Below are 27,677 nucleotides of genomic sequence, written 5' to 3' on the forward strand. Positions count from 1 at the left end.
CATATCCACAAAATATTAAAAGTCAAGTAATTGCAGAACGATCGGATTATCAGGTAAAAAGCTATTCTTGAAGTTTCGTTTTGGGTCATATTGACCCCAACAACTTACTAAGGTTACTGTATTGTTTAAAATAATGTATATTTTCCTTAGGGTAGCCAAATTACCCCAACGCCCCCTAGATGGAGATGCAACTCTTCAAAATGCCATTGGTGCAACGACGCTGCTATTCTGATCGAATAGAATCAACAATATTATAAAACTAACGAAAGAAATAAGAACCTTACAATAACTAGTCAGCAGATTGATAAACGTCCGGATTAGGCTTCAACAATACTCAATTTCTAGAGACGGTTGCTTCTATATACCTATTCCAAATTATCGCAGTTCGTTTTCTTCTTGTAGTGCAATAATATGAAGATTTGAATGCATTTGGTTGGTCGTTTAAAAATTCCAATTTGTTTCCTTATAATACTCACCACTTGAGTGCTGTGATATAAACATCTTTCAGAAAACTACGACGCCTGGCTTAGGTACTTATTATTAAACCATAAAGTTATATTTCCATTTAAATCGATGGAATTATAAGTTCCCACCGGAGTGAAAACACGGAACAAGGGCCCCAATAAAGCACAGCTCCCAGCAACCCGCTTACTTCTTCACGGCCTGTCCGACCTTGGCCTTCTTGGTGCCGCGCACCTTCTTCATACGGTTCTTGCGTTCCTTGCGCTGCTTGCGGGTCATCTTCTTCTTCTCGAACAGTCCGTGGCGGCCCAACCGGTGCTTGGGTTCGAACTTCTTGGCAAAGTCCAGCGTGTCGTAGATCAGCGCGAAGCCGGTCGACTTGCCACCGCCAAAGTTGGTCCGGAATCCGAACACGAACACCACATCGGGGGTGGTTTTGTACATGGCGGCCAGCTTGTCACGGATTTCCTTTTTGGGGACCGAAGCCAGACCGGGATGCAGGACGTCGCAGATCATCTGTTTGCGGCTCAGCAGACGGTTGGTCATGAACCGGCGGGTACGGATCGTTGCGGTCGACATTTTGGTGCACCTGAAACAAACAGAGGATAGCACAAATTAATAAACTTTGTAAAGGTTTACTGCACTATTTGAACTGTGAACAATATTGATGTTTGTCCAATTAAAATAAAAGTTCTAAATGAAATCCGTAGAATGGAGTGGCTAGCTGATAACCAATATGCCGCTACCAGCCCTGTTATTTATATTGACTGTGGCAGCCAGACCAATAAACCGCGATTTTGGCAAAATCCGTAACGAGAGCAGCTGTACATAGACAGATCCTATTTCACTCTCCTATTTACACAATTATTATTTGATTCCGGATACCACCGGAGCACACGAAACATTCACTAGTAAACAAATCCGTTTTGACACTACGGCAGCAGGAAGCCATAACCTCACTATTCCTGTGGCAGTCTACCGAGCGAAATGTGAATCTTTCCAGACGAGTTTCACGGATTTTCCATAGGATTCCACAAATAAATCACATTTGCTCATGTAGGTCACACCTAAATCTAACTATTAGGCACTATTCAGGAAATAAATCACCAATAAAACTACCTTTTTTAACAGACTGAAGGTAAAACCTCAACACGTCTTCGCGAACGCACTTTAGCGAAAAGAAAGATTCTTCGGGGAAGGCATGTTAGCTCGGTGACAGTTCATTCGTGCTTGTAATGTTGGCAGCTTTGCCAGTTTGGCAGTTGCGAGCATTGCGGTTGCGATTTACAGTTTTACAGCAGGGCGAACATCAGATACACACACGCTAAAGTTGGATCTGTTCAGAATTTACAAGAGGAATAAATTTTAAATTTCACAGCGAAAATTTACGTTTGAACATCAGCTTCTATGATGTTAGGAACGGCACTCTGTAGTAAATACATAATGCTCGACAATGTGCCGGGGTATGAAACGAGCTATTCGATTTTAGCATCTTCATCGCAGATATTTTTTATTTATTATTGAGGCACTTATCAAATATTACGCGAGACGCGTTTGTTTTGAAATTTCTGTAGCGTCGAGACGTCGTCTAATTCTGTTTTCCTAACTATTTTTGCATAAAATCTTGCCCAAAACCTTTAATTTTATGTCCCTCGTCTATTCATCACGCTTTTAAGAACTAGAAACCGTGAATAATGAAGTGCATCGTTAAATCATGCAAACATGATTTCCACCAAGCAGCGCCAGGCTTCTCAAAACATCGGTTCCCGCGAGACGAGGCTTTGCGCTTGCTGTGGATCAAGGCCGTAGCATTGGGCAACAATCAGCTGTTGGATCCAGATACAAACTACGAGAGTGTCCTGATCTGCTCAGACCACTTTACACCGGAGTGTTTTAGTGATACAAAAGCCAGGAAAACTCTTCGTAGAGAGTCCATTCCCACCGTGTTTGGAAACGTGCTCGTGGACATGGAGTAGGTCTTTTGGTTGTTCCACATCCGGTCTGTAAATCTGACACACATTTTCCTTCTCTTTTAGAAATTTAAAAACAATTTTCGTTCCGAAACCAGTTTTGCCAGATGTGAAAATACCAGAACCGCCGGTTTGGGTATCGAAATGTCCACAAAAAGCAAAAACTAGAACGCAGAAGCTGATAGAAAGAGCCCTTCGTTATGCCCAAATCGAGCAAGCCGAGAGTGCCCCATCGAATTTCCGATTGAAACGGTTTCCGCACGTGTGCCGGATGTGTTTCAAGCCGAACTCTAGCCAGGTCTTGATGGTTTCTCTTTCAACGGCCGATCCCGCTATGGGGGAAGGAACCATCAGTGATTTCATCGCGCGCATTCTGGCGCCGATCGTAACTTTCGATGAGGTTTGTCGGATTAGATTAGATCCAAATATTATTTTAATTGTTTTTCGTTCAACAGAGCAAAAAACAACTTTTACCACAGGCGATTTGCCTGCCATGCCTTGAGTTGCTCAGGTTCTTTGCCAGATATTACTCCAAGATCACTACGCTGCACCTTCTTATGAACTCTTTATTAGAACTGAAGCGTCAAAACTTCGATCCGATTGTACAGTTTTTTAACACTGAATCTAATCAAGTTCGCACGCTGATTAAAGACCTGGACTTATGTAGTTTAAAGGATTATTCGGTGGATGATTTGCTGGAGGAATTCCCAACCTATGATTTGGCGTCCTTTGAAGGATTTGGGAAAGAAGAGTCCAAAGAAGCTGAAAGTCACATCCCGGTCGAGGAAAGTACTACCAAAAACATAAAGACTGAGCACAATCAACTGGATCTATTCGCAACGGACATTTTGGATGATGTTCCCATAAAAGTAAAGAAACGGAGGAAAAGGGCTCCTGTGCAGAAGCTCGAAGAACCACTACAATGTGAAAAATGTCCCTATTCGGCATACAACAAGCGAACCTTTCAATCACACAAACTCCTACACGATGTTCGAAAGCCCAAATCAAATGCCTGTAAGAAACCGGGCTGTTCGGAAGTGTTCCAAAGTCGGTTAGAGTACGTCCGTCACGTTAAAATCGCCCACAAAGCGTACGTCTGCGAAATTTGTGGGCATCGGTGCGTTTCGATGGCCTATCTAAAGAACCATGTGGCTCGCCATCTAAAGAAGTTTGAACATTTGTGTCCCTACTGCAAGCGAGGGCACAACACGAAGGCCGATCTGCGCATCCACATCCAGATTATGCATTTGAACACTTACAGTTACCGGTGCGAAACGTGCGCAATGACATTCCGGAAAAAATCCAGTCGGGATGAACACCAGCTTGGCCACAGCAATGTCTACGCTTTTCCTTGCCTGCAGTGCGACAAAAAGTTTAAAAAGCCGCAGTTCTTGAAGAGTCACGTCAGTGTTGTGCACGAAAAAAATCGTGTTCTGTGTCCGCACTGTAATGGACAATTTGTGTCCCGGTACAAACTGAACAACCACATAGAGCAAGCTCACGGAATTCAGATTCGGTTCGTTTGTGACGTTTGCGTTCAAACGTTCAACAGCCAGGACAAGCTGGACAGTCACCGGGAGCGGCACGATAAGCCCCATGAAATGGAGTGTCCGAGGTGTTTGGTGCTCTTCGCGTCCAACGAAATGTTCAAAGATCATCTGTGCATCACTTATAGGTAGGTACATATATCGATCCAAAAGTCTAAAATCGAAACTCAACTGAAATAAAAAATATCTTTCATCTTTTTAATCATCCATTCTTTCATTCGTTAGGGACGACTACGTATGCTGCGGACGAGATCATCGATACCACCTAATGTACAATAAGCATATGTTTCTGAAGCATGGCATCCGGATGAACGCACGGGTGAAACCGATTCCGGGTCAACTGATGGGTGCGATGAGAGCCAAGAGGGTGAGTAACGAAACATCCTGCATCAACGCATTAACAATTTCTAAACCTAACGTCTCTATTTTGCTGTTAACTCGTTTGTAGAAACGCATCGAGATGTGTCTGAAGTGTGAACAAATCTTTCCGACTAGGACACTCAAGAAGCAACATATGGAGATCTGCATGGCAGAGGTAGAAGCGCTTGAGGAAGATGGTGCTGATATAGATATTGAATGCACAGAAATTTATAAACATGAAGTTGAATGAATGACAATGGTTTCTTGGAACAGACAAGGTAAGGCTGTTTTTACTGTAAAAAGAAAGTCAAAAAGGCAAGGATATACCAAAAAAACCCAGATTAATCCACCTAGCGGTGATGATGCCTTTCTCGTGCGGTAAAAAAATAGTATTTTGGGCATTACTTCTGAGCCCATCGTCCGATCGGGCCAATTTTCAATAGGAAATAATGAGACAAGATTCTGCGTTGAATGCAACCTGTTGCGAGGAAATCGGTTCAGGGTAAGTGCATTAAAAGTGAGCTAGACTTTTTTACGCGCTTTTTTATGAGAAAAAGTATTTTGGCCATAACTTCCAAGCCCATTGTCCGATCCGTCCAATTTTCAATAGGAAACAATGGGGTAGTATACTGCGTCGAGTGCAACCTGTTGCGAGGGTAAGTGCAAAAAAAATGAGCTAAACTTTTTGCTCTTTTGATGCGCACACACACACACACACATACATACACACACACGCACACACACACACAGACATCACCTCAATTCGTCGAGCTGAGTTGATTGGTATATAACACTATGGGTCTCCGGGCCTCCTATAAAAAGTTCATTTTTGGAGCGAACATATAGCCTTTACGTATATATACGAGAAAGGCAAAAACAGGAGTATATTATTTATTAAAACAGGATATTTTTTACGAGTAGATACCAAATGAAATTTCCTGGTAAATATTGCGCTGGAGGGTGCAATTTCTAACTCTGGCCATGTTTACGCGCGTTTTAGTTGCTGTAGCAATAGTAGAGCAAATGTATTGCTTCGCTGGCAACAGATCCGGCACGGCACGGAAGCAGAAGAAGCGAGTTGTTCAATGGAAAACGATAAGCCACCGCATTTGCGTGTTAAAAAATGAAAGACCGAAAGCACGTGAGGCGGTAGTTACGCGAAAACAACGATGATTGGAATCGATTACCGATTGTTGGAACGATTGGTTATGGGAACATCCATAAATAACGTATCGCTTAGAGGGGGAGGGTGGTTCAGCTGAAGTACGACGATCTATATGAAACTTCCAGATACTTCATACAAAAAGTGTGACATGGGGAGAGACCCATGTGAAACCATGAGAAAATGCGGTGCGGTTATCGTTCAGTGAAGACTTATGGTGAAGAGATCTTTTTTCGCCGGTGCTTGTAGAGCATGGAGCTAGACTTTACTAAGGTGGCGCAGATCAGCGCTGCGTGCCACTAGTCGTCTCTTTCACTCTCCCGCTGATCTTATGTAACGCAAATAGTGACGTCAGTCGATGTACCTCCAAATACAGTATGTAGATTGGGCAAGTCCCTTTACGGGTTAAAGCAGTCTCCAAGGTGTTGGAACGAGAAGTTCAACGAGAAACTGTTAAGAGCCCCGCACATAGGATACGTTTGCGTTGCGTTTGACACATTTCCCATGGGAAAACTGTCAAACGCAACGCAAACGTATCCTATATGTGCGGGGCTCTTTAGAACTGGGATTCGAGCGTTCAAAACACGATTATTGTTTGTATTCAAGAATTTGCGCTAGGAATGTAATTTACATCGTGTTCTAGGTGGACGACCTGCTAATTGCCGGAAGGAAGAACACATCAATAATGAACTTTAAGAAGCAGCTGAAGTCAATTTTCGATATGACAGATTGTGGAGAAGCCAACCATTTTTTAGGACAGGGTTTGAAAAAAATTATCTTCCTTTTACTTCCACTATTTTGTTGTGGAAGTAAAAGGAAGATAAATTCTTTCAAACCCTGTAACATTTTCCCCTAAGACGCTCAAAACTAATTATTGACATTTTTTAGGAGTCAAGCTATGTTCCAATAAGGAAGGAAGCAGTATGCGTCAGTGGCGTAGCCACGGGGGTGGTTTAGGGCATAAACCCCCCCCAGAGACAGATTTTTTAGAAATTTTTTTTTTCAATAAAAATGTTCAGAATCCCCTCCCCCCCTTGGCTACGCCACTGGTATGCGTTTATCCTACACAGAAAAAATAAAGAACCTAAAAAAAAAGTTTTAAGGCTCTGTCTCATTTCCCGAATTAAATTTAATTTTACTTAAAACTGACAGTTCAAAAATTAAAAAATCACCCGGCCATAAGAATGGCTGCGTGCTACCCAACAAATCCAATAAGACATCGATCAAGAATGATTCGATATGTGTCAAAAGTAATCCTGCTCATCCAGCAGGGTTATTCGATAATTATTGAACTGTCACTTCTAAGTTTAATTTGAGTTTAATTATCCAATTGAGACAGACCCTAAGAACTCAACTTTGAGTACGAAGTTCAAATTTTTAACTCAATATTAGGTAGTTTTCTCACTCCCTCTCATGAATGTTATTATAAACAAAGAGAGCTGCATCGACCCAACGTGTGCTGTTCCGTGGAAGAAGCCAAATTTGAGTTGTTTTCACCATAGTCTCGAGTGAGTGAAAATAACATAAATCTAGAGTGCTTTGAGAATAGGTCGTATGTGCAAAAGAGAGCCCATCTTCGGTTACATTCTCTTTCGATTATTACAAAGCTATACACAAATTTATGTTGGATTTTTTGGCAGATATCTAAAGACAATAACTTTGTCTAGCGTGCTAAAGTGAAAATGTAGCAGAAAATGCTAAACTTGCCGAACTATTAGCGAAAGAGAGCGTGAACAAAGAGAATCTCTCTTTTGCACATACGACCTATTCTCAAAGCAATCTAGAAATTTGAGTTGGTGAAACTTCATAGTGGGTGAAAATTCAACACGGGAGTAAAGGCAATGTACTCACCGGATTTTTTCGCATTTTACTTATTTTTGGCTTCTTCCACGCAAGGTCGGATTTGAGTGAAAGGAACCGTCAAGTGAGTTGTTTCGCGGTTCCGTGTAAGAGACGAATATCGAGAAGCTATTGGTCCGGTTTGGGATGAATGAATGCAACCCGGTTCAAACACCTATAGAAAAAGGTTCAATGTTGCCTGGTATTGGTGATCCTACTAACGAACCTTATCGTGAACTTCTGGGAACCATAATGTATATCATGCTGTGCACCAGACCGGATGTATGTTTTCCTGTAGGTTTCCTTGGACGATTTCAACAGAATCCATCATCTTCCCATTGGCAATGTTTGAAGAGATTAGTTCGTTATTTGAAGGTCTTGAATTCAAGCGGTATATTGAAACAGAACCGTTGGTTGGGTTCGCGGATCCCGACTGGGCATCAATCTCTTCAAACATTGCCAATGGGAAGATGATGGGTTCAGTTGAAATCGTCCAAGGAAACCTACAGGAAAACATAGACAGGAAATCAGTTAGTGGTTACATATTCAAGGTTTTCGGGAACTTGGTGTCATGGTCAAGCAAAAAACAAACAACGATTGCCTCTTCCTCTAGCGAAGCCGAATATGTGGCCCTTAGTTCTGCGGCATCTGAAGGAATATAGATCGCTGTAGTTCTTGAAGATTTGTAACGAGCGGTTTGGTTTCTCAACGCCTGCAACTTAAGCGCCACTTCCGAAGGGAAGGTTGCAAACGCACGTTCCGACTCCGGCCAGAGACTCTCGCCTAAGGGCGGATATAAGGCTTGGCTCAAACACTCTGAAACACTCAGCTTCCTCAATCTATGACAAATCCAGAAAGAATTCGAAACCAAAACCACTAATTTAAGCTACAAAACTTTTCCTAAAAATTAAAAAAATAAACAAAGCAAAAAAACAAACCGGGCCACTTGAATGAGGATCATCTCCTTCATCAAATCTAAAACACTAGCTTTGGATGTCGTTTGAGCATGGTATACGTATATTCACAATGTGTATCATACCCTACCTATCCAGTCCCGGGACGATTGTTTAGATTGTGGTTTACAATATTGGCTTACTCTATTCTGACCTGTATGCACGTATAGGTGCGGGATGCAGGGAAACGATGAAGACATGCAGAATGTTCGACGATTTGCGGGGAATCCTACGCAGTGTAGGACATGGGAGTGACGGCGATGTCCGACGATATTTGGCTAGGTGTATGCAGCACGTTTATGATATGAGCGACGGTAGCAATCAACTTGCCCGATCGCGACGACGCCTTGCCGCCGGTGGAGTGGTTCGTGTTAGGAGCCTCAGGTTCGATCGGGGCCTTGTCGCCGAACGATGTAGTCAGGGCGTTTTCCGATTGCGTGAGAATGTGCGCAGTTTGGATGACGCACCGTAACGAGGATAACGGTGGAATTAACGTTCGTCTGAATCTCACCACGTGCTACACGGTGGCGCGCAATTCTCCTGCTTCTCGCGTCGAAAGATGGGAGGCACGACAGCGGCACTCTCTTGGGATCGGTTTCGGGGGTGGTTTCGTACGGTGCGGACAACGCAGCGGATTTTCCCACCCAATCGTGCTCCTGAAAGTGGGTTTACCGTAGGTTGGCGTGACGGTATTCCCAACAAAAAACCCACGTCAACGCGGGTTTGGTTCCTGGTTTACACAAGGTTGAGGCTTAGTTTAATCGAATGGCCTTGGAATTCACTGGCACAGGCGGGTCTTCGGGGTTAGGCCATAAATCACCGCTTCAGCCTAGAAATCCCACGGAGCCGCGCACTGGCACACTAAGGGTCTGTCTCAATTGGATAATTAAACTGAAATTAAACTTAAAAGTGACATTTCAATAATTACCAAATAACCCTGCTCGCAGAGCAAGATTACTTTTGACAGATATCGAATCATCTTCCATCGATGTCCTATTGGAATTGCTGGGTAGCACCAGCCATTCTTATAACGGGGTGATTTTTTAATTTTCGAACTGTCACTTTTAAGTTTGATTCTCCAAATGAGACAGACCCTAAAACTCTATTGGAGTACTCTGCAGCTCTTAAGCTAATCCTACTCTTACTTTTAGTTGGCACTTAATTTTCCTTAATCACTGCCTCTAGTCTTCTAATTTTTACGGAAGGTATAGTCTTCGATCTAATAAATTCAACGGTCAAGACTCAAGTGGAGAGCGATCCAAACGATGATCGCATTGAAGGCGTGATTACTAGGTAGAAATGTGTTATAGCCTAGCCGAGCGGGCTGGAGTCATCTCCCACATTCCTACGTCGAAATCGATCGAAGGGATGCTGGGAGGTTATCTCTCTAAGAGATCTCGTAGAAGAGAAAGAACAGAAGTTTTTATGAGCGGAACCGAATTTAATTTACCGTCTCGTGAGTGTTGCAGTTTTCACCTTCGCGGATAGACAGCGCTGTCCGCATGCTGGCAGATCGAAATGGGGTAGGGTATGGATTACGGGAAGGGACAATCGTTACAGATTTATTATAAATTCAGTAAAAAACCGAATTATAGCCGCTATCGAAATTATATTTTTCTCACAATCCATACGTTAAACCTTATTATTTCGGAAGTGGAGCGCTGTATAGCACATCACCAATTGGGTCCTAAAGCCCTACCTCGTTTATGGTTGCAAACGATAGTGCATCGGTCAAGAATACTTGTACCGTTGTTATAAAAATTCTGGTAAAATTCTAAATCAGTAAAAATAATATTTTTGTGTTTAAGACATTTTAAGACAAATTTTGGGCTGTGCAACATTTCAGAACGAATGAACCATCAGCCCAAAACGTCAGGCCCATATATTAGCTGTCAAAGGTTGAGTCAAGTGCCCTGCGGTGTTTTGCTACTGCGTTTGAATCCGTACGTCAAACAAGACCGAAAATGTCGAGGAAGCATTTTTCATCTATTTTTCAATTTCAAATTAAACAATGTTTTTTTCGATTTTTGAGTCTAAAGAAAAACTGACACGTTTAGAATGATTACCTTCATCGTTCCCTGAAAGAAAATCGAATATCGATTCTTCATTTTAGGACCCAATTGTTAAGCTTCAGAAGGAATAAAATTTGAAAAAGATTTGAGAAGATTAAATATTAAGCTAACTTGCTTTCTCCTTTTTCTGCGTGTACGTTCGAAGCACTGTGCGGCGCCACCCTAATATAAGGCTATCTGACGTTTAATCATCTTTTTCTTGCATGCGCACGGAAAGGATAGGATTTGTTTTCATACGGAAACGCTTCGGAAGCGTTTCCGTATGAAAACAAACCCTATCCCGCCTGTGCGCGTGCAAGAGAAAGATGATAAACGTCAGATTGCCTTATGTATAATCGATATGGATCCACGGGATCCACACATAAATCAAATTACAGTCGCCTCTCCACATCTCGATATTGAAGGGACCATCGAGATAGGGAGAGATCGAGGAATGAAACGATAATTGAAATGGGTACTAGATTGAAAAAAACTCGTTGCTATGAAAAACGACAACAAAACAAATGTCATCTCTTGTTGTTCATTTGTTTGTTATTGTCCAAAAATCGTCTAGTAGCCTAGAAATATGAATATATCGACATAGGGAGAGAGAATCCTGAGCAATTTATGACCAGAACACATCGAGATAGAGAGATATCGAGATAGGGAGGTTATCGAGATGTAGAATGCCCAAATGTATGAAAATCGAAGGGACCGAGGAAACCATCGACATAGGGAGAGATATCGAGATATAGAACATCGAGATGTGGAGAGTCGACTGTATTGCTAAATTCGTGACCACATAAAAAGTTTATTTCTATAAGGCTATCTGACGTTTATCATGGAATGGATATGGAATGGATAGGATTTGTTTTCATACGGAAACGCTTCGGAAGCGTTTCCGTATGAAAACAAACCCTATCCCGTCTGTGCGCGTGCAAGAGAAAGATGATAAACGTCAGATAGCCTTATATATATTTTATAAGTGGTTTGCGAGAAGAATGGTTATATGTGTGCGCTTATATACATAATAACTTAAATCTATGGATTTTTTCCAATAAAAATGTGTGGATTTTTGATAGTGAAGGAAAAAAATCATTGGAATAAAAGATATTTTAGTTACTAGATAAAGATTGTCGCTTCGGTTCCCTTTGTTCTGCTGTCCGGAACATGTTGGGTACCAAGCTGTCAAATGGTATGGATTTTCCTTCTTTGACATTTAGCTCCCCTATCCTCGCCAGCAAAAGATGTTCCGGACAGCGACGACAGCGACAATCTTTATCTAGTAACTAAAATATCTTTTATTGGAATCCATCCTTCGACTAAATCCACATTTAAACATCTCATCACGAAGACAGTGCAAAATTTGCTAAATCATTCCAAAATTATGCATTTTTCAAATGTCGTGCGAGACGCTTTTCACGCTGGAACTGTTGTAAGGTTTTTTTTGAAGGCGTCGTGTTTATATTTTTCATCGTGAATCGTTGGTTGCTGGGTTGGTTGAAATCGTTGAATGAAAGTGAAAAACTCTCAAGAAAATTTACTGATTTTTGGGTCCTATTTTCACAGTCTTATAGATTTTTCTCACCAGTGCAGTTATAAATGAAGTGCGTAGTTCCATCCTGCAGGCATGGTTCCCATGAAACGCCCATGTTGCATCGGTTTCCGCGAGACAGGGCTGTGCGTTTGCAGTGGATCAAGGCCATTACATTGGCCAACAAAGAGCCGCTAAATCCGAATATTAACTACCACTCTGCCCGCATTTGTTCGCAACATTTTACTCCAGAATGTTACAAGAACGATTCAAACGTCCGGAAAACGCTTCGCAAGACATCTATCCCTACCGTGTTTGGAAAAGTGCTCGTAGACCCCGAGTAGGCCTTCTGGATTTGTTTTCGATCCGGTCTTTAATTCGATTCAATTTTAGGAAGTGGGAAATTTGCTATCCGAAAACAGCACTACAACTCTTGCAATGTACACAAGAAGCAAACATCAAACAGCAAAATTTGCTTGAAAATGCACTCCGCCATACCAGAATCGAGTCAGATGAAAGCAACGCATCCAACTTCCGGTTGAAGCGGTTTCCGCACGTGTGCCGGATGTGTTTGAAGCCAAACTCTAATCAGAGCTTGATGATTTCCCTATCAACCGTCGATCCTGTTATGGGAGGTAAAAGCATCCACGATTTCATCGAAGACATTATGGCGCCGATCATGACTTTCGATCAGGTGAGTGAATGTAAATGCAAACGTAACGGTTCGCAGTTTACAAATCGTTTCTGATTCTTCATTGTATTATTTATGCTTCGTTTAAATTTTGATTGACAGAACAAACAACAATTTTTACCTCAGTCGATTTGCCAGCTATGCCTTGAACTGCTCAGATTCTTCGCCAGATATTACTCCAAGATGACTACGTTGCACCTCTTCATGAACTCCTTGATCGAAGTAAAACACCGAAATTTCGATCCGATAGTAGATCTCTTCGATACAAAATCGGAACACCTACGCGTGCTGATCAAAGATTTGGACCTGTGTAGTTTGGATAAGTATTCTATGGATGACTTACTGGAGGAATTCCCTACGTACGAATTGGCATCCTTTGACGGATTTGTAGAAGAAGAGAGCAAAGACATAGAATATCAAGAGCCAGCCGAAGAAAGTACGTCCGAAGCTGAGCACCATCAACCGGATTCAATCGTGACGGACGTTCCGGATGAAGTTCCGCTCAAAGGTAAGAAAAGAAAGAGAAGGATTCCTACCAAACCTAAAGAGCCGGAGAAGAAACTCGAAGAAGCACTGCAATGCGACAAATGTCCCTATTCGTCATACAGTAAACGATGCTTCCAAACACACAAACTCGTTCACGATCTTCGAAAACCTAAAACGTGCGTTTGTCAGAAACCGGGCTGTTCGGAGGTGTTCCAAAGTCGAATAGAGTATCGTCGTCACGTTCAAGTCGCTCACAAGGCGTATGTCTGCGAGACGTGTGGACTTCGGTGCGTTTCGCGATTCTATCTAAAGAATCATATGGCTCGCCATTTGAAGAAATATGAGCACTTGTGTCCGTACTGCAAGCAAGGCCACAACACGAATGGCGATCTGCTTATTCACATACGTGTTATGCATTTGGGCGTCTACAGCTACCGGTGCGATACGTGCGGAATGACGTTCCGGAAAAAGGCCACCCGGGACGAGCATCAGCTCGCCCATAGTGAAGTGTACGCCTATGAGTGTCTGCAGTGCGACAAAAAGTTCAAAAAGCAGCAGTTCCTGAAAAATCACATCACTAAAGTGCACGACAAGGTTCGACTTCATTGTCCGCACTGTACCGAACATTTCGGGGCCTCATACAATCTGAACAACCACATCGAGAAAGCTCATGGTATTCAGGTTCGGTTCATTTGTGACGTTTGTGTCCAAACGTTCACCAGTCAGGACAAGCTGGACAGGCATCGGGAGCGACACGACAAGCCCCATGAGCTGGAGTGTTCGACGTGTTTGACACTGGTCGCTTCGAAGGAAATGCTTGCAGATCATTTGTGCATCACTTATAAGTAAGTACTTATAAGTACTTTCTTGCAAAGTAATATTAATTTTCTCAGCGTCCAGGAGTCTCAGAAGGGGGATGTAGACAAAAGATAAAACATTTTTTTGCTCATAATTTCGACTTACATCCTAAGTTGAACAAAAAAGTGATGAGTTTTTATGAGAGACGAGCATAAATTTTTTCTTCCGTTTCGTTAGGGATGACTACGTATGCTGCGGACGAGATCACCGATACCACACCATGTACAACAAGCACATGCTGCTGAAACATGACATCCGGATGAACGCGCGGGTGAAACCTATTCCGGGGAAACTGATGGGTGAGATAAGAGCCAAAAGGGTGAGTTAACTACTAGAAAGAAACGCTTCACAACTTTAAAGATTAACGCCTCTGTGTACATATTTGCAGAAGCGTGTCGAAATGTGTATGAAGTGTGAGAAAGTTTTCCCGACCAGGGCGCTGAAAAAGCAACACACGGAAATCTGCCATGCAGAGATTGAAGTACTTGAGGATAATGGCGATGATGTGGAGCACTGATGACACAAAAGGTATAGAATGGGAAATTGAATGAATGACATTCTTACTAAAACGTAAAAGATGCAGCATTTTATTATAGAAAGAAAATCAAACAGTTTTGTTCTTTCTCCTCGGATATGTTACTTACATGGCTTACGCCATTAGTACTGAAATGGGACATATCCTGTCCTGTCCTGGTACCGCGTCACATATCTGGCATTGACGCACTGATTTTACGCATGTACATGTGATCCAACGGACATCGTGTCTTGGAACCTTGAATGGTACCTAGTGCAACCAGGCAGGCCCTTTCTCATCAGTGATAATGATGTGAGATGAGAACTCTTCTTACTGGCAATATTTTTCTGATGCATTCCCTGTGACGAGGAGTCGTAGCTACGCTTAATACTAGCTAGTAAGGAATGGAATGTTGGATTCACTGAGTAGAAGTTTTATCAAAACTAGGAACGTGGCGCCAGCCTTCTGTTGTTATTATGTTTCAATTTTTTTTCTTTGGATTTGTCTTTCTGACTGGCTAAGACCACTATTGGTCCATCTTGCCACTTGCATGTGTTGGACAATCCTTTTGCCCTATCGTTCATGTTCCGTTTTTCGTGTGAGATGTGGTTTTTTAACATTTTTAGACGTGTAGGTGGTTTTCTTTTAGAAATTTAACTATTTGTTTCATTTCGTCCTCATTTTCTTCTTTAAGTGTTTCTTCTAAGGGCTTCATATACTCTAAAGTTGGGTACAGGTTTCTGCTGTTGTTGTAACGGGGGCAGTCGTACAGTATGTGTTTCAGGTATTCGGTAACTTCACACCAATCGCAAAGATCATCAACTTCCCATTTCCATTAAGCCTTCGTTTCTTTCGTTAAACAATGTCCACTTCTGATTCTGTTAAGTATTCTTACTTCTTCCGTGTTTAGCTGTAGTTCTTTGCACCAAATATCTTTCCTGGTTGTTCCATTAGCTGGTAATGCCATTTTCCTTTCCCGGTCGATAGGTTTTTATACTTGCGGTTTCAATCTTCCCATATTTCCTTATAACTAAGGTTTAATGCATCTCCCAGTGTTATTCCTTGGCAGAATGTTTGTTTATCTTTGGCTTTTGCCTTTCTCGTACAACAAAGTTGTACCGAAAGGCTATCATTTCACTCTGAAAACGAACTTTTTACAGGAACATCTGATAGTAAAGTTTCTTATACCATTCGACTCAGTTTGATTAATCGAGATGATGTCTGTGTGTGTATGTATGTTTGTGTGTATTAGGGTGGTTCAAAAAATCGATTTTGCTCCACAGTGCTCATCTGATTCGTTACCATGTTCTGAGTGTCCTCTGAAAATTTGAGCTCATTTGGATTAAAACTGATTTAGAACAAGCCGTTTCAACTTTGCATGCAAATTAGTATGGGGAAATTTATTTTTTCATTATACTGTTAATGACGTTTTCCCATTAAGCGCAGGTTAAAAGAAAACCTACATAGCTAAAAGGGATACTCAACAGCTTTCACCCAACGAAGACCGCATTGATTAATCGTCCCAATAATTAGTAATCGATTTTAAGACAGGTTGCGAATCTTTAGTCATGATCGTTAAACTTCTTTGAGGGCATCACTGAAATGTGCAGTGCAACATAGTAGCCTGAATTTGTGTGTGCTATCTTTCGCGCCACGAGCAGCAATGTTGCCTGTTGATGAGTTATGCAATTAGCTCCAGAGAACCATGGTATAGATTAAATTCGATTACTAATTATTGGAACGATTAATTGAGATGCGGTTTTCACTGAGTGAAAGCTGTTGAGTATTCCTTTTAGCTATGTAGGTTTTCTTTTTACCTGCGCTTGATGGGGAAGCGTCATTAACAGTATAATGAAAAAATAAATTTCCCCATACTAATTTGCATGCAAACTTGAAACGGCTTGTGCTAAATCAGTTTTAATCCAAATGAGCTCAAATTTTCAGAGGACACTCAGAACATGGTAAAGAATTAGATGAGCACTGTGGAGCAAAATCGATTTTTTGAACCACCCTAGTGTGTATGTATGGTCACTTTTTCAACCTCAAAAACTCACACGATTTTCATGTACTTAGACTTAACTGATTTTATCGCAACAAGTTGCATTCCGCAGAGCCACTCTTCCAATTACATGCTATTTAATTTCATCATGATTGATCAATGCGTTCGCAGCTGACAATTAAAATGGTTTAGGCAGTTTTCCATTTTTTCCCATATAAACGGGACTACGAGCATTGAGCAGCTACCATGCTAAAATATAAATTTACTTTCGCTTGATGGGTTAGAATCCTCGCTACGGCAATATCGATAACGCTAACGCAACGAGCAAAGCTTTTCAAAGCTTACAATGTGGAACGTGTTGAACACGAAAACTAATCGACGAACAACGCACGCGCTTTAACCGATTCAATCCGGATGGGTCATATATGACCCAAGACGAAAATCAGTTGTCGAAAATCCGTTTTAAGAGATAGAGCCTTGCTTTCTTCAGCAAAAATGTTCAAAATTAACTGTTCCATCCAGGAAAAATATTGCCCAGGTCAGGTTATGGTCACTAGGATGATCTAGAGCATCCAAACTATCCTTGAGTTCTAATTTTGATGTTCTAAGGAATCAACACCATTTTTACCACATTCTGATTAAATAATTGAAATTGAAATGCTTTATGATAATATCCCGCACCTGTCCTGCAGTAGAACAGATCTTTTCAATACCTAAGATACTCCAAACAGTTCTTGAACTCAGATCTTAATATTCAAATCGGTCAACAAAAAGATCTACGATGTCCCCACTATTTTTATGAGTTGGGACAGCTCCACGGTTCTTCATTACACCATTACAGACACACCACAGAATTCGTTCGGCATCTACGGCACTCCAAACTCTCTTTGAACACAGATCCTAATGTTCAAATCGATCAACATGCAGCTCTTCGATGTCCCCACTAGTTTTGTGAGTTGGAATAGCTCCAGGATACCTCGTAACACCATAACAGACACTCCACAGAATTCGTTCGACACCTACGACACTCCAAACTATCCTTGAGTACAGATCCTAATATTCAAATCGATCAACATGCAGATCTTCGATGTCCCCACTAGTTTTGTGAGTTGGAATAGCTCCAGGATACCTCGTAACACCATTACACACTCCACAGAATTCGTTCGACACTTACGGCACTCCAAACTATCCTTGAGTACAGATCCTAATGTTCAAATCGATCAACATGCAGATCTTCGATGCCCCCACTAGTTTTATGAGTTGGAATAGCTCCACGGGATTTTGTGACACCATTATAGACACATCACAGAATTCGTTTGACATCTACGACACTCCAAACTGTCTTTGAGCGCAGATCCTAATATTCAAAACAATCAACATGAAGATCTCCGATGTCTAAACTATTTTTACGAGATGTAATAGCTCCACGGCACTTCGGTACACAGTAAGATATACACCACAGAATTCGTTGAACATGTACGACACTCCAAACTCCAAACAAGCTCAGATCCCTATTTACAAATCGATCAATTAGAAGATCTTTGATGTCCCCACTATTTTTATGAGTTGGAATAGCTCCATGAGACTTCATTAAACCATTATAAATACATAACAGAATTCGTTGAACATCTATTATACTCCAAACTATCCATGAGTACAGATCAGAATATTCAAAACGATCCACATAGATATCTTCGATGTCTCAACTATTTTTATGAGTTGTAATAGCTCCACGGGATTTGGTTACACTATTAGAGACACGCCACAGAATTCGCTAGACATCTACGACACTTCAAACTGTCTTTGAGCTCAGATCCCAATATTCAAATCGATCAACACGAAGATCTTTGAGGTCTCCACTATTTCTATGAGTGGAAATAGCTCCACGGGACTTCGATACACCATTGTAGATACATTACAGAACTCGTTGAACATCGACGATACTCCAAACTGTCCATGAGTACAGATCTCAATACTCAAATCGATCAACATGAAGATCTACGTCATCCCATCTATTTTTATGAGTTGGAATAGCTCTACTGGACTTCGTTACACCATTATAGACACATTGTAGAATTCGTTGAACATGTACGACAATACAAATTGTCCATGAGTTCAATTCTTTATATTCAAATCGATCAACAAGAAGATGTACGATGGTCTAGCATGAATTCACCGCCAAAAATTGTCTGTTGAAGGACATCTAGGGAAGATCGATATAGTACGTACAATTACTATTTTCAACACCCCTCTCCCCTTCACCACTTCTTGTAATGAACCTCTAGTTTTTTTTATTATTCGTCACGCAATTTGTGAATAACCCCCTTACACAAATTTTATCAATAATGAGAGCATTTCTCGAAAAAAAAATACAATGACTTGTTACCTGTTAGTCTACTAAATATTTTTTCGATGAAGAAGGTCATTATTGAGAAACTTAACTATTGATTCCTTTTGGTACACTGCTTTCAAAAAGTTTACTCCTAGTGTGCTGCATGTTTGCAGCAGTGCACCATAGCTTAGCATGTCGATTCGAAAGTTTTACTGAAGCTCTGTTGACGATCTCGCAGAATCACATCAAATGGTTGCAGAGGAACTGAGAAAGAGATTTTTTTAGCAACATGATTTAGCTATTACATTTAATTCATTTTGGGATAAGTATGAAGAAAAGCATTTGAAATGAAATTTTGTGATATTATTCATACGTAAATTACTTTACTCTTACATATAAATGTTAGTCTTAGTAACATCCACTTCCGTGCAATACTGAAACCAATTATATTGTCGATTGAATGTATTGCGAGCTTTATTCAGTTCTTGGTACGCAATCCTCATTTAATGGTTAGACTGTCATCTCATGATACCCCTTGGTGGTTTCAATGCGTATAGAAATGGTAAACACTTGGGTAAACATATCGTATAAAATATATAATATTTATAATAAGTATGAAACAAGTAAGTATGAAAGTACCAACGCCTTCAGGGTGCAACTTACTCTAATTCTGATCGATTGTGGAGTAGCAATAATTCACATGTATAGCCCAGACGGTCATCAGGAGACGCCGTGGTACCAAGCTTTATTCTATAACACTTCTTCTTCTTCTTCTTATTGGCATTACATCCCAACACTGGGACAGAGCCGCCTCGCAGCTTAGTGTTCATTAAGCACTTCCACAGCTATTAACTGCGAGGTTTCTAAGCCAGGTTACCATTTTTGCATTTGTATATCATGAGGCTAGCACGATGATACTTTTATGCCCAGGGAAGTCGAGACAATTTCCAATCCGAAAATTGTCTAGACCGGCACCGGGAATCGAACCCAGCCACCCTCAGCATGGTCATGCTTTGTAGCCGCGCGTCTTACCGCACGGCTAAGGAGGGCCCCTCTATAACACTATAGATGATAAAAGGAACGAAAAAATTGTGGATGCGATGTTTGTGATCACAATAACACGTTTTTTTTCGTACTTACGTATTGTGTACGTAATGATGTCCATTTGAGCAATTCCAACTAACAGGATTTTTATATCAATGAATCACTCTGTTGGTCTTGAAGACCTCCAGTATCTGAACTCAAGAATGACTTGGATTACCCCAGGAACTCTGGGAATGCTGTGATTTGCATATTCTGGTGTAATGATGTCCCAAGGGGTTGCTCCAACTAACGTACAAGCTCAGGACCCTATGAATCACTCTGTTGGTGTTGTAGAACTTCAAGATCTGAACTCAAGAAAGGTTTGGAGTACCGTAGATATTCTGTGAATGTGGATGTTTTTATATATTGACATAATCACGTCCCATAGGGTTTTTACAACTAACACACAAGCTCAGGAACCTATCAATCACTCTGTTGGTCTTGTAGGCCTGCAAGATCTGAACTCAATAATTGTTTGGAGTACCGTAGATATTCTGGGAGTCTTGTATTTTGTATATGCTACTGTAATAACGTTCCATGGGGCTCCTCCAATTATTACACAAGCTCTGGAACCTATGAACTGCTCTGTTGATCTTGTAGACCTCCAAGATATGATCTCAAGAATAGTTTGGAGTACCGTTTATGTTCCGATAACACTGCGATTTGATGAAAATGGTTTAATTTTTTCTCAAGTAGCATTGCTAACTTCAAATAGGATTGAGACTCCGTAAAACGCTTTGTTGTTTATGTAGATCATTAAGAACTGAACTCAAGGGCGGTTTGGAAGCCCTAGAAGATCTAAGAAAAATATCTTACCCCGTATTTCTACTTTTTCATGGTTTGCATACGTTTTTGAAGCAGAATGTCCAAAATTTATGTTGAAATACGACGAAAAAAAATCCGGATTGAATCGGTTAAAGTTGAGAGCGGACTCGATGTTGATTATTGCCATTATACTTTATCGGAGCATACGCACCAACACAGTTGTAAGTTTAATCGTTGGCAACAGAAATTGCACTCGATAACGACACGATTAACTGCTGGTTCGTACACTCGTGGCCATGGTGGTGTTTGCGTTTGTTTTGTGTCATACATTGGAAGGGGAGTTTCATTGATGCTTCAACATGCTGTTTGGTTTGGGTGGTGTGGAGTAATGGTGGAGTTTGGGTGATTTCAAGGGCAAATTTGAATATAGTTTTCGTTTTATACATCTCATTATTTCCATATTATATTACACTCTAACTTTCACTTACTCAGAGACTGAGTAAAATTGTATTGCTATCTCTTTTTTTCTCATGGAAATTTTACTCAGTTTCCGTCAAAAGCGGGACTACTCATAGCTATGAGTTGTCCTGCTTTTGGCGGAAACTGAGTAAAATTTCCGTGAGAAGAAAAGAGAGGGCAATACAATTTTACTCAGTCACTGAGTAAATGAAAGTTAGCGTGTATGTATGCGGTTTTGCTAGTCTTCTATTAATATTTAGGAATCGTTCAAAAATGGCATCGTTGCCTTGGCGAAAGGGGGTGGGGGTGTCGTTGGTTGAATAATCTTAAATGTATTTAACGTCATATTTAAGTCGGCCTTGAGAATTATTGGCTTAATTTTCAAAATGTTCGTGTACATTTCACTCCGAGATCGAACCTTTTATAGAAGTCTTGGAGACCCATGATGTTATATACCAACCCGACCAGTTAGTCATAACAATTATATCAATATGTGTTACAAATAACAATACTTGAAATAATTTTGTTATAAATTCTTTGTCAAAAATGGATGAAAGAAAATTTCACGATCGTCATAACTTGATTATAACATAATGTATTATGCTTATTTTACAGAAAAACAAAATTGCCAACATTTTTGGTAGATAGGAATTGGAAAAAACGAAGTTACCACCTTCAGTATATCTTGATTTAATCGAGAAAGGCATCGTCACCGCTAGGTGGATTAATTTGGGTTTTTGACGTAAACTACGTCTAAGGGGAAGACTCTGATACAGGGTGACAAATGAAAATTTCCAAATCCGAGACCGTCACGAAATCATGTAAGATTTTGAACGTTAATAGTGCGATTGTCTTACGATGGATTTTAAAGTTTTATATTTCAATCGACTCGGAAACTTTCTACCAATTGTATTGGTAGTTGTGTTCTACAGTTGTATTGGATCTTCTGATTATCAACGTTGAGCTAGGGTATCGAACCATTTTGACAGCATTTCCTATTCGCGTCCGCAACGTGAGTTTCATTACGGCCGTCTATCAGCGCGGTTGGCTTTTGGGCTCTCCTTTTTGTGCGGTGTTTCGCACCAGTTTGGCACAAAAAGTAGAGCCGAAGCAGAGACCGCGGTCGAAAGAAAATTGCGTAGTGTGTAAAGGGGGAAACGCAATGGAGTGCGGCAACGGAACGGCAACGGCAGGATGCGGCAGCTGTCACTTTTGAATACACGGCTGTATCCAGTTTTCCGCGAGCGGCAATGGCCGCTAGCTTGCCTGCGAGTTAGTCTCTGATTTGACGTTTCTGGAGGTCAACTGCACCCACCATTCGAGCATTTTGATCAATGTATATAAGAAGGCTTGAATTCACTGAATCAGCACCTTCTTATATGCCACATTGGTCAGAATGCTCGGAGCGGTGGGTGCAGTTGACCTCCACAAACGTCAAATCAGAGACTGACCCGCAGGCAAGCTGGCGGCCATTACCGCTCGCGGAAAACTGGATATGGAACGGCAAATGCGGAATGTACTATAACCGCATATTTTTTTTGAAAATTTTCAAAAAATGCGGCAGCGGTATTGCGGAAAGATTTGTTTACTTTTAGCATGAAGTGATTTTATTCAAATTTGTATTATTTTCAGTAACAGAGAACTTCAGAGAAAGCATAATCAGGACCACTTGATTAAACTGGATTGCTGAAAATGAATAAAATTATTTATGGAAATTGTGAAAACCTCGAAGAAACAATAATGATTATATTATTAATCATAAAATCGTCGTTCTACTTGTCTTTATCCAACAAGTAAATCCAATTTCAATAGAACATCCACTATTCATCCAAATTAAATCCCTGGAATTGTGAGTTTGAGTTCTCAGATCCTTTGTATTTCCGAGAAAAATTCCATGTAAAATTTTCTCTTAATTTACCATGAAAATTAACTTATTTTACCATGAAAATTAACTTAATTTACCATGAAAATTAGCTTTGTTGGATAATTATTCTGAATCGACAAGGGATTTCCACTGATTTTTAATGAAAAATTCCTATGAAATTCCAAAAAACTACCAAGAGAATTCCTCTCAAATATCAAGAGAAAACTTCCTGAAACTCCGAAGGAAATTACTCTGAATGGAAATGAAAATCTAAAATTAAACAAATTAATTTGAAAAAAAAAAGTTTCTAATAAATTAGGTAGTTCCGCTAGGAATTTCCACTTCCTTTGAGAGCTCCTTCAGGAATTCCTTCGGAAATTCCTCCATAAATTCCTTCGAAAGCTCCTCCAGGAATTCTTTCGTAAGTTTCTCCAGGAATACCTTCGCAAGTTCCTCTAGGAATTCTTTCGGAAGTTCCTCCGGAAATTCCTTTTGAAGTTCCTCCAGAAATGTCTTCGGAAGTTCTTCCAGGAATTCCTCCGGAAGTTCTTCCTGGAATTCCTCCGGAAGTTCCTCCAGGAATTCCTCCGCAGGCTCCTCCAGGAAATTCTCCCGAAGTTCGTCCAGGAATTCCTCCGGAAGTTCCTCCAGCATTCCTCCGGAAGTTCCTCCAGCAATCCCTCCGGAAGTTCCTGCAGGAATTCCTCCGGAAGTATAGTGCATGAAAAGTGATTCCTACACGGGCATGTTTGTGCATGCATAGGATGATCGATATAAGCAAGAGCAATGCGATGTGATTATGCGATAATTGCAATGTAAATGAACAAACATGTTCGGTTCAAGGATAACTTATGAAAATGATAAGCCATTTCATTTACCTTTCACCTTCTAGCTTCCGGATCTAAGATTTTTGCAATTATATTAATAAACTGGCAGGCCTGGTAGCGAGTCACTTTTTAGTAGAGGCATGAATAAGAGAAACGCGGATAGAAACTATGACTCTGCCAACACTGCATTCAACCTTCTTCATCAAAGAACAACACATAAAAAGGAAGAAATGGTTTATGTAGATAAAGTCTCACAATCCTCTATTTTATGTGTGCACATCACATAACAATAGAGTCCAATAAAGAATGAAATTTCATTTCATAATCTATAAAAGAGTTGCATAGGTATATTATGGCAAACTAATGTAAAATACATTCAATTTTGTTTATTTAGAAATGGTATAAACTCGAATTTGGCCGTTTTCAGTATTTGAGCCAACATTTTGGCTGCTTGACAGGTCTCCTGCTCGATTGGCTGCTGTTTTTTGACGGTTCGATTGGCGGCACATACCTATCCGCGTTTCTCTTATTCAGGCCTCTACTTTTTAGTGACTTGGTCACTATTTTGAGTCTAGCCACTAAAAAGTCACTATTTGCATCCAAAAGTCACTAAAGTCACTATTTTTCGAAAAATGGTCACTAAAGTCACTATTTTTGTATTGCCTGTTGTAAAAAAGTTCAAAATAAAAATAAAAAAAATAAACAACTATGATCTTTCTCTTCACGAATGGAATTTATTAAAATGCGAAAGGCTAACCGCAAGTAAAGAATTGAGGAGTATTGAAACCAGAACCACGTCTATTGGTGAGCGTGAATACGCTCCGGTGACAAAGAATGTGAACAGTCTCAGTTTCATCATATGACAAAGATGTTTGATGTTTTTCAACGTCACGGATAACTATGTGCGATGACAGAAAGTACATTGTTAAACAATAGTTGAATTGTTAAATCTTTTTATGATTGTTAAATCCGCCTCGCAACCCTTCGAGATAAGTGTCTATAAAAAATATATAGAGCAAGTTATGTCAGAAGTAATTCTAGCATTCAGAAATATAAATTATAAATTATAAAAAAGATTCCGTTTATTAACAATTAAGTTCAGAATAGATATCCAATGAATTGTTCGGATTTTACATTTTTTTTTACTCGAGATTATTTGACTTTAACTTTAATTACTTTAATACTAAAGTCTGCCACTTAGAATTCAAAGTTTATTAGAATTTCTGGATTTCTCATAAAAGACCATTGTTTTATTGGATTTTTTAAATTTTCCTCAGAATGCTCAAAGTCTAAAAAACTTCATTCAAATTTGTTATTAAACCTTAGTTTAATAACATGTAAAATCGTATTTTTTATTTTCTTTATTGTTCAAATTATTTCATATTTCTCATACAAATGGTCCTACCAAAGATTAATAACCATCTAGGAATCAATTAGATCATTTTATACCATGCTTTGGCTGTTATGCAGAAAACTTCGGGCTCATATTAAACAATAAATGTTGTAATTATCAACATAATTTTGTGACACAACTTGTTACTCACTACCCGTTCCCGTGATGCGGGGTAGATACCCTCTCGTGGTGTGTTACTTAATATGATGAACCATTGCCCCATTGCTAGGTCCTGACTGATCCATCGAATACCATTCTCAACTCCGTGGTACTTATGAGAGTTTCGCAGTCACTGGTCTCTTGCTTCCATCCTCTCCCTCCTTACGATGACGATGGGCGTGTCCAATAGCAGTAACCCTCATGCTTTTGTTGTTTTGGCCTTTTCTTGATTTCTGATAGCATTTTAGATAAAGATTTCAAAAATAAAACACTAGTTTGAAATCTACGAATTTTACCGTAACAATGCTAATGCCCGGTTCAAAACTCCATACAAAAGTCACTATTTGGTCAGTTTTTCGTCATCGTGGGTCACTAAAGTCACTATTTTGAACGGCATTCGTCGCTACCAGCCCTGAACTGGTTGCACGAATATTGTATCCGTAGTACCACCACCGGTTTGTCGGTGATAGGGTAACGGTACCAATAGTGGAGGTATTAGTAGATCTACAAAAGAAAATATTTTTTAAAAATCGATAATTACGGGAAATTTACTGCTTTATTATCTTAGTCAATAGATAAACTAATAAATTTGCTAACAAAAATGAGATAGATGGCATTTATCATCAGCAATTACCAAATATTGCTTGCACCACTATGGGTACACTGTTCCTTTAGTGGCGGTAAAAATTAATTTTGGTTCCTATAGTGGTGCTATCCATTGGTTTCTTATGAGACTCGCCACTATTGGTACAGTTGAACCACTATAGGTGCAAGGGAGTCAATTTTGTTAAGGAAAATCATTGTTTTCAATAGTTTTTCAAGCGAAAACTTAAGGTAAGTTGTATTTAACAGGATATTTAAAGCACGACGCATCAACTGAAACCATCGTAAAGTCTATAAATATGATAAACCTCATTAAAACCCCACTACCTCCACTATTAGTGCTACCTCCACTAAGGGTACGGTTACCCTACCACTTTCGGACAGTGGGAGTTATATTGTAATAAAATAACACCCTTCCCCCCTTATTACCGTCCGCAACGTTTACTACTCCGGCCAGGACCGGATTTAGCCGGAAGGGGGCCCCGGGGCCGACGGTATGTGGGGGCCCCAAAATGTACAAAAATGGTTGGTTTTGGTACATAAGATTTGTGGGGGCCCGGGGCCACGCCCCCCCCCCCATAAATCCGGCCCTGACTCCGGCGCATCATAACCGAATGACTTGGTGTTTATTACATCCCGAGCAGCACACATACACACATCAGATCACAGTCACTTATGTGTGACCCGATTTTGTGACAATTAGGTTGCTGTAACCAGGGTTGTAAATATTCCGCAGCACTGGATGAAGGTGATGTTTTTTATATCATTTTTTTTATTTTCTTCCTGCTTTGAAATCAACCTCACATTCCCGGAGAGGCAGAAAAGTAAACAACAGAACTCACATAACCCACAGCGCCGCGAAGATGAAATTTACCACAGCAAAATGTACACATTCACCCAGCAAATTGAAAAAAATCACCACGCGTTTAAATGGGCCATTCACAGTCATACGGTAAGGCGCGAACTGAGCAGCATGTCAGAGCGACTTGTGAGTGGCTGAATGCGAAATTGAATAGTCGGTGTTGGAAATGATTTTTCGGCTGCACCCAGTCGCACTCACCACGGCGGCGATGAAGGCGACAGTAGATTTTACTGAGATCCATGTTTTTCACTGCATTGACTGTGAAATATTTCTACCCTGGCTGTAACCGCAGTTTTATTAGACTTGCGCTGCTTGAGCATTTGTATTAATTTTTAGTTGTCGCGACCGGGTTTTATCGACCCGCGCTTCTTTGTTGTACTCGACAATCCAACCATTCCTTCTCCAACAGCGATGCTTCGACTCAAGGATTGGCCCCGGACCTTGAGAAGAATATCGTGTGACATCATCAATGAGCACGCTTGAAAAAATAGTCGAATTTCTTTTACGGATATCAATCATAGAGTTTTTTGTTTCAAAATAATATTTCTCCATATTTAATAATCATACTCCAACTGAACTATTTCCATTTATATATTACTACACTTACTAGAATCACGAAAAGCATCATTACCACATGGGTTTTCAAAGTGAAAATTTTAAGTTTTCGTACCGTCGTCGGGAGAGACAATGGGTCAATTTAAGGTGAGAAAGGGGTCACTGTTTCAACTACATTAAATGCTTTTAGAATAGATTTAATGTGTATATGAGGACAAGAAAACTGAATTATAAGAGACCTTTTCGAACGATTTTGTTATCCGATCTCCAGACTGTCGGTGAGGGTGTTGACCCATTGTCACCTTCAGACCCATTGTCACCCCGGCGACGGTATTCAACAATTTTCAGA

At 40.4% G+C, this 27,677-nt stretch overlaps 3 protein-coding genes across 5 annotated transcripts in view; 2 read left to right on the forward strand and 1 right to left on the reverse strand.

Annotated features, from left to right (window-relative positions):
- Window positions 1-526: 526 nt before the first annotated feature.
- Window positions 527-1,717, reverse strand: LOC134214877 (small ribosomal subunit protein eS24). Its single transcript, XM_062694157.1, has 2 exons — window positions 1,582-1,717; window positions 527-1,051 (listed from the first exon to the last, which is right to left on the reverse strand). The coding sequence occupies exon 2, from the start codon at window positions 1,039-1,041 to the stop codon at window positions 649-651; it is 393 nt and encodes a 130-aa protein (XP_062550141.1). The 5' UTR covers window positions 1,042-1,051; window positions 1,582-1,717; the 3' UTR covers window positions 527-648.
- Window positions 1,718-2,020: 303 nt separating this feature from the next.
- Window positions 2,021-4,616, forward strand: LOC134214878 (zinc finger protein 30-like). The gene is made up of 5 exons (XM_062694158.1): window positions 2,021-2,434; window positions 2,499-2,832; window positions 2,888-4,107; window positions 4,205-4,346; window positions 4,428-4,616. The coding sequence occupies exons 1-5, from the start codon at window positions 2,157-2,159 to the stop codon at window positions 4,587-4,589; spliced, it is 2,136 nt and encodes a 711-aa protein (XP_062550142.1). The 5' UTR covers window positions 2,021-2,156; the 3' UTR covers window positions 4,590-4,616.
- Window positions 4,617-11,813: 7,197 nt separating this feature from the next.
- Window positions 11,814-27,677, forward strand: part of LOC134210600 (zinc finger protein 431-like) — a 93,124-nt gene continuing 77,260 nt past the window's right edge. Inside the window, exons 1-5 of one of the 3 annotated variants that reach the window (XM_062686719.1) lie at window positions 11,814-12,218; window positions 12,272-12,572; window positions 12,672-13,900; window positions 14,091-14,232; window positions 14,302-14,441. In XM_062686719.1, the coding sequence (XP_062542703.1) occupies window positions 11,947-12,218; window positions 12,272-12,572; window positions 12,672-13,900; window positions 14,091-14,232; window positions 14,302-14,430 (2,073 nt within the window). In that variant the 5' untranslated portion in view covers window positions 11,814-11,946 and the 3' untranslated portion in view covers window positions 14,431-14,441. Of the gene's footprint in view, window positions 12,219-12,271; window positions 12,573-12,671; window positions 13,901-14,090; window positions 14,233-14,301; window positions 14,523-27,677 lie in introns of those variants that run through there. The other 2 variants (XM_062686718.1, XM_062686720.1) reach the window with 2 other exon arrangements.

The sequence above is a fragment of the Armigeres subalbatus genome, chromosome 2 (genome assembly GCF_024139115.2).
Source record: "Armigeres subalbatus isolate Guangzhou_Male chromosome 2, GZ_Asu_2, whole genome shotgun sequence".
Taxonomy (NCBI): Eukaryota; Metazoa; Arthropoda; class Insecta; order Diptera; family Culicidae; genus Armigeres; species Armigeres subalbatus.

What these genes read in the sequence shown, in the direction of transcription:
- LOC134214877 (XM_062694157.1), bottom strand. Translation starts at nt 1,041, where the DNA reads ATGTCGACCGCAACGATCCGTACCCGCCGGTTCATGACCAACCGTCTG.
- LOC134214878 (XM_062694158.1), top strand. Translation starts at nt 2,157, where the DNA reads ATGAAGTGCATCGTTAAATCATGCAAACATGATTTCCACCAAGCAGCG. An exon ending in AACGTGCTCGTGGACATGGA is followed by an intron (nt 2,435 to 2,498) that starts GTAGGTCTTTTG and finishes CTTCTCTTTTAG; the next exon opens with AAATTTAAAAACAATTTTCG. An exon ending in CGATCGTAACTTTCGATGAG is followed by an intron (nt 2,833 to 2,887) that starts GTTTGTCGGATT and finishes TTCGTTCAACAG; the next exon opens with AGCAAAAAACAACTTTTACC.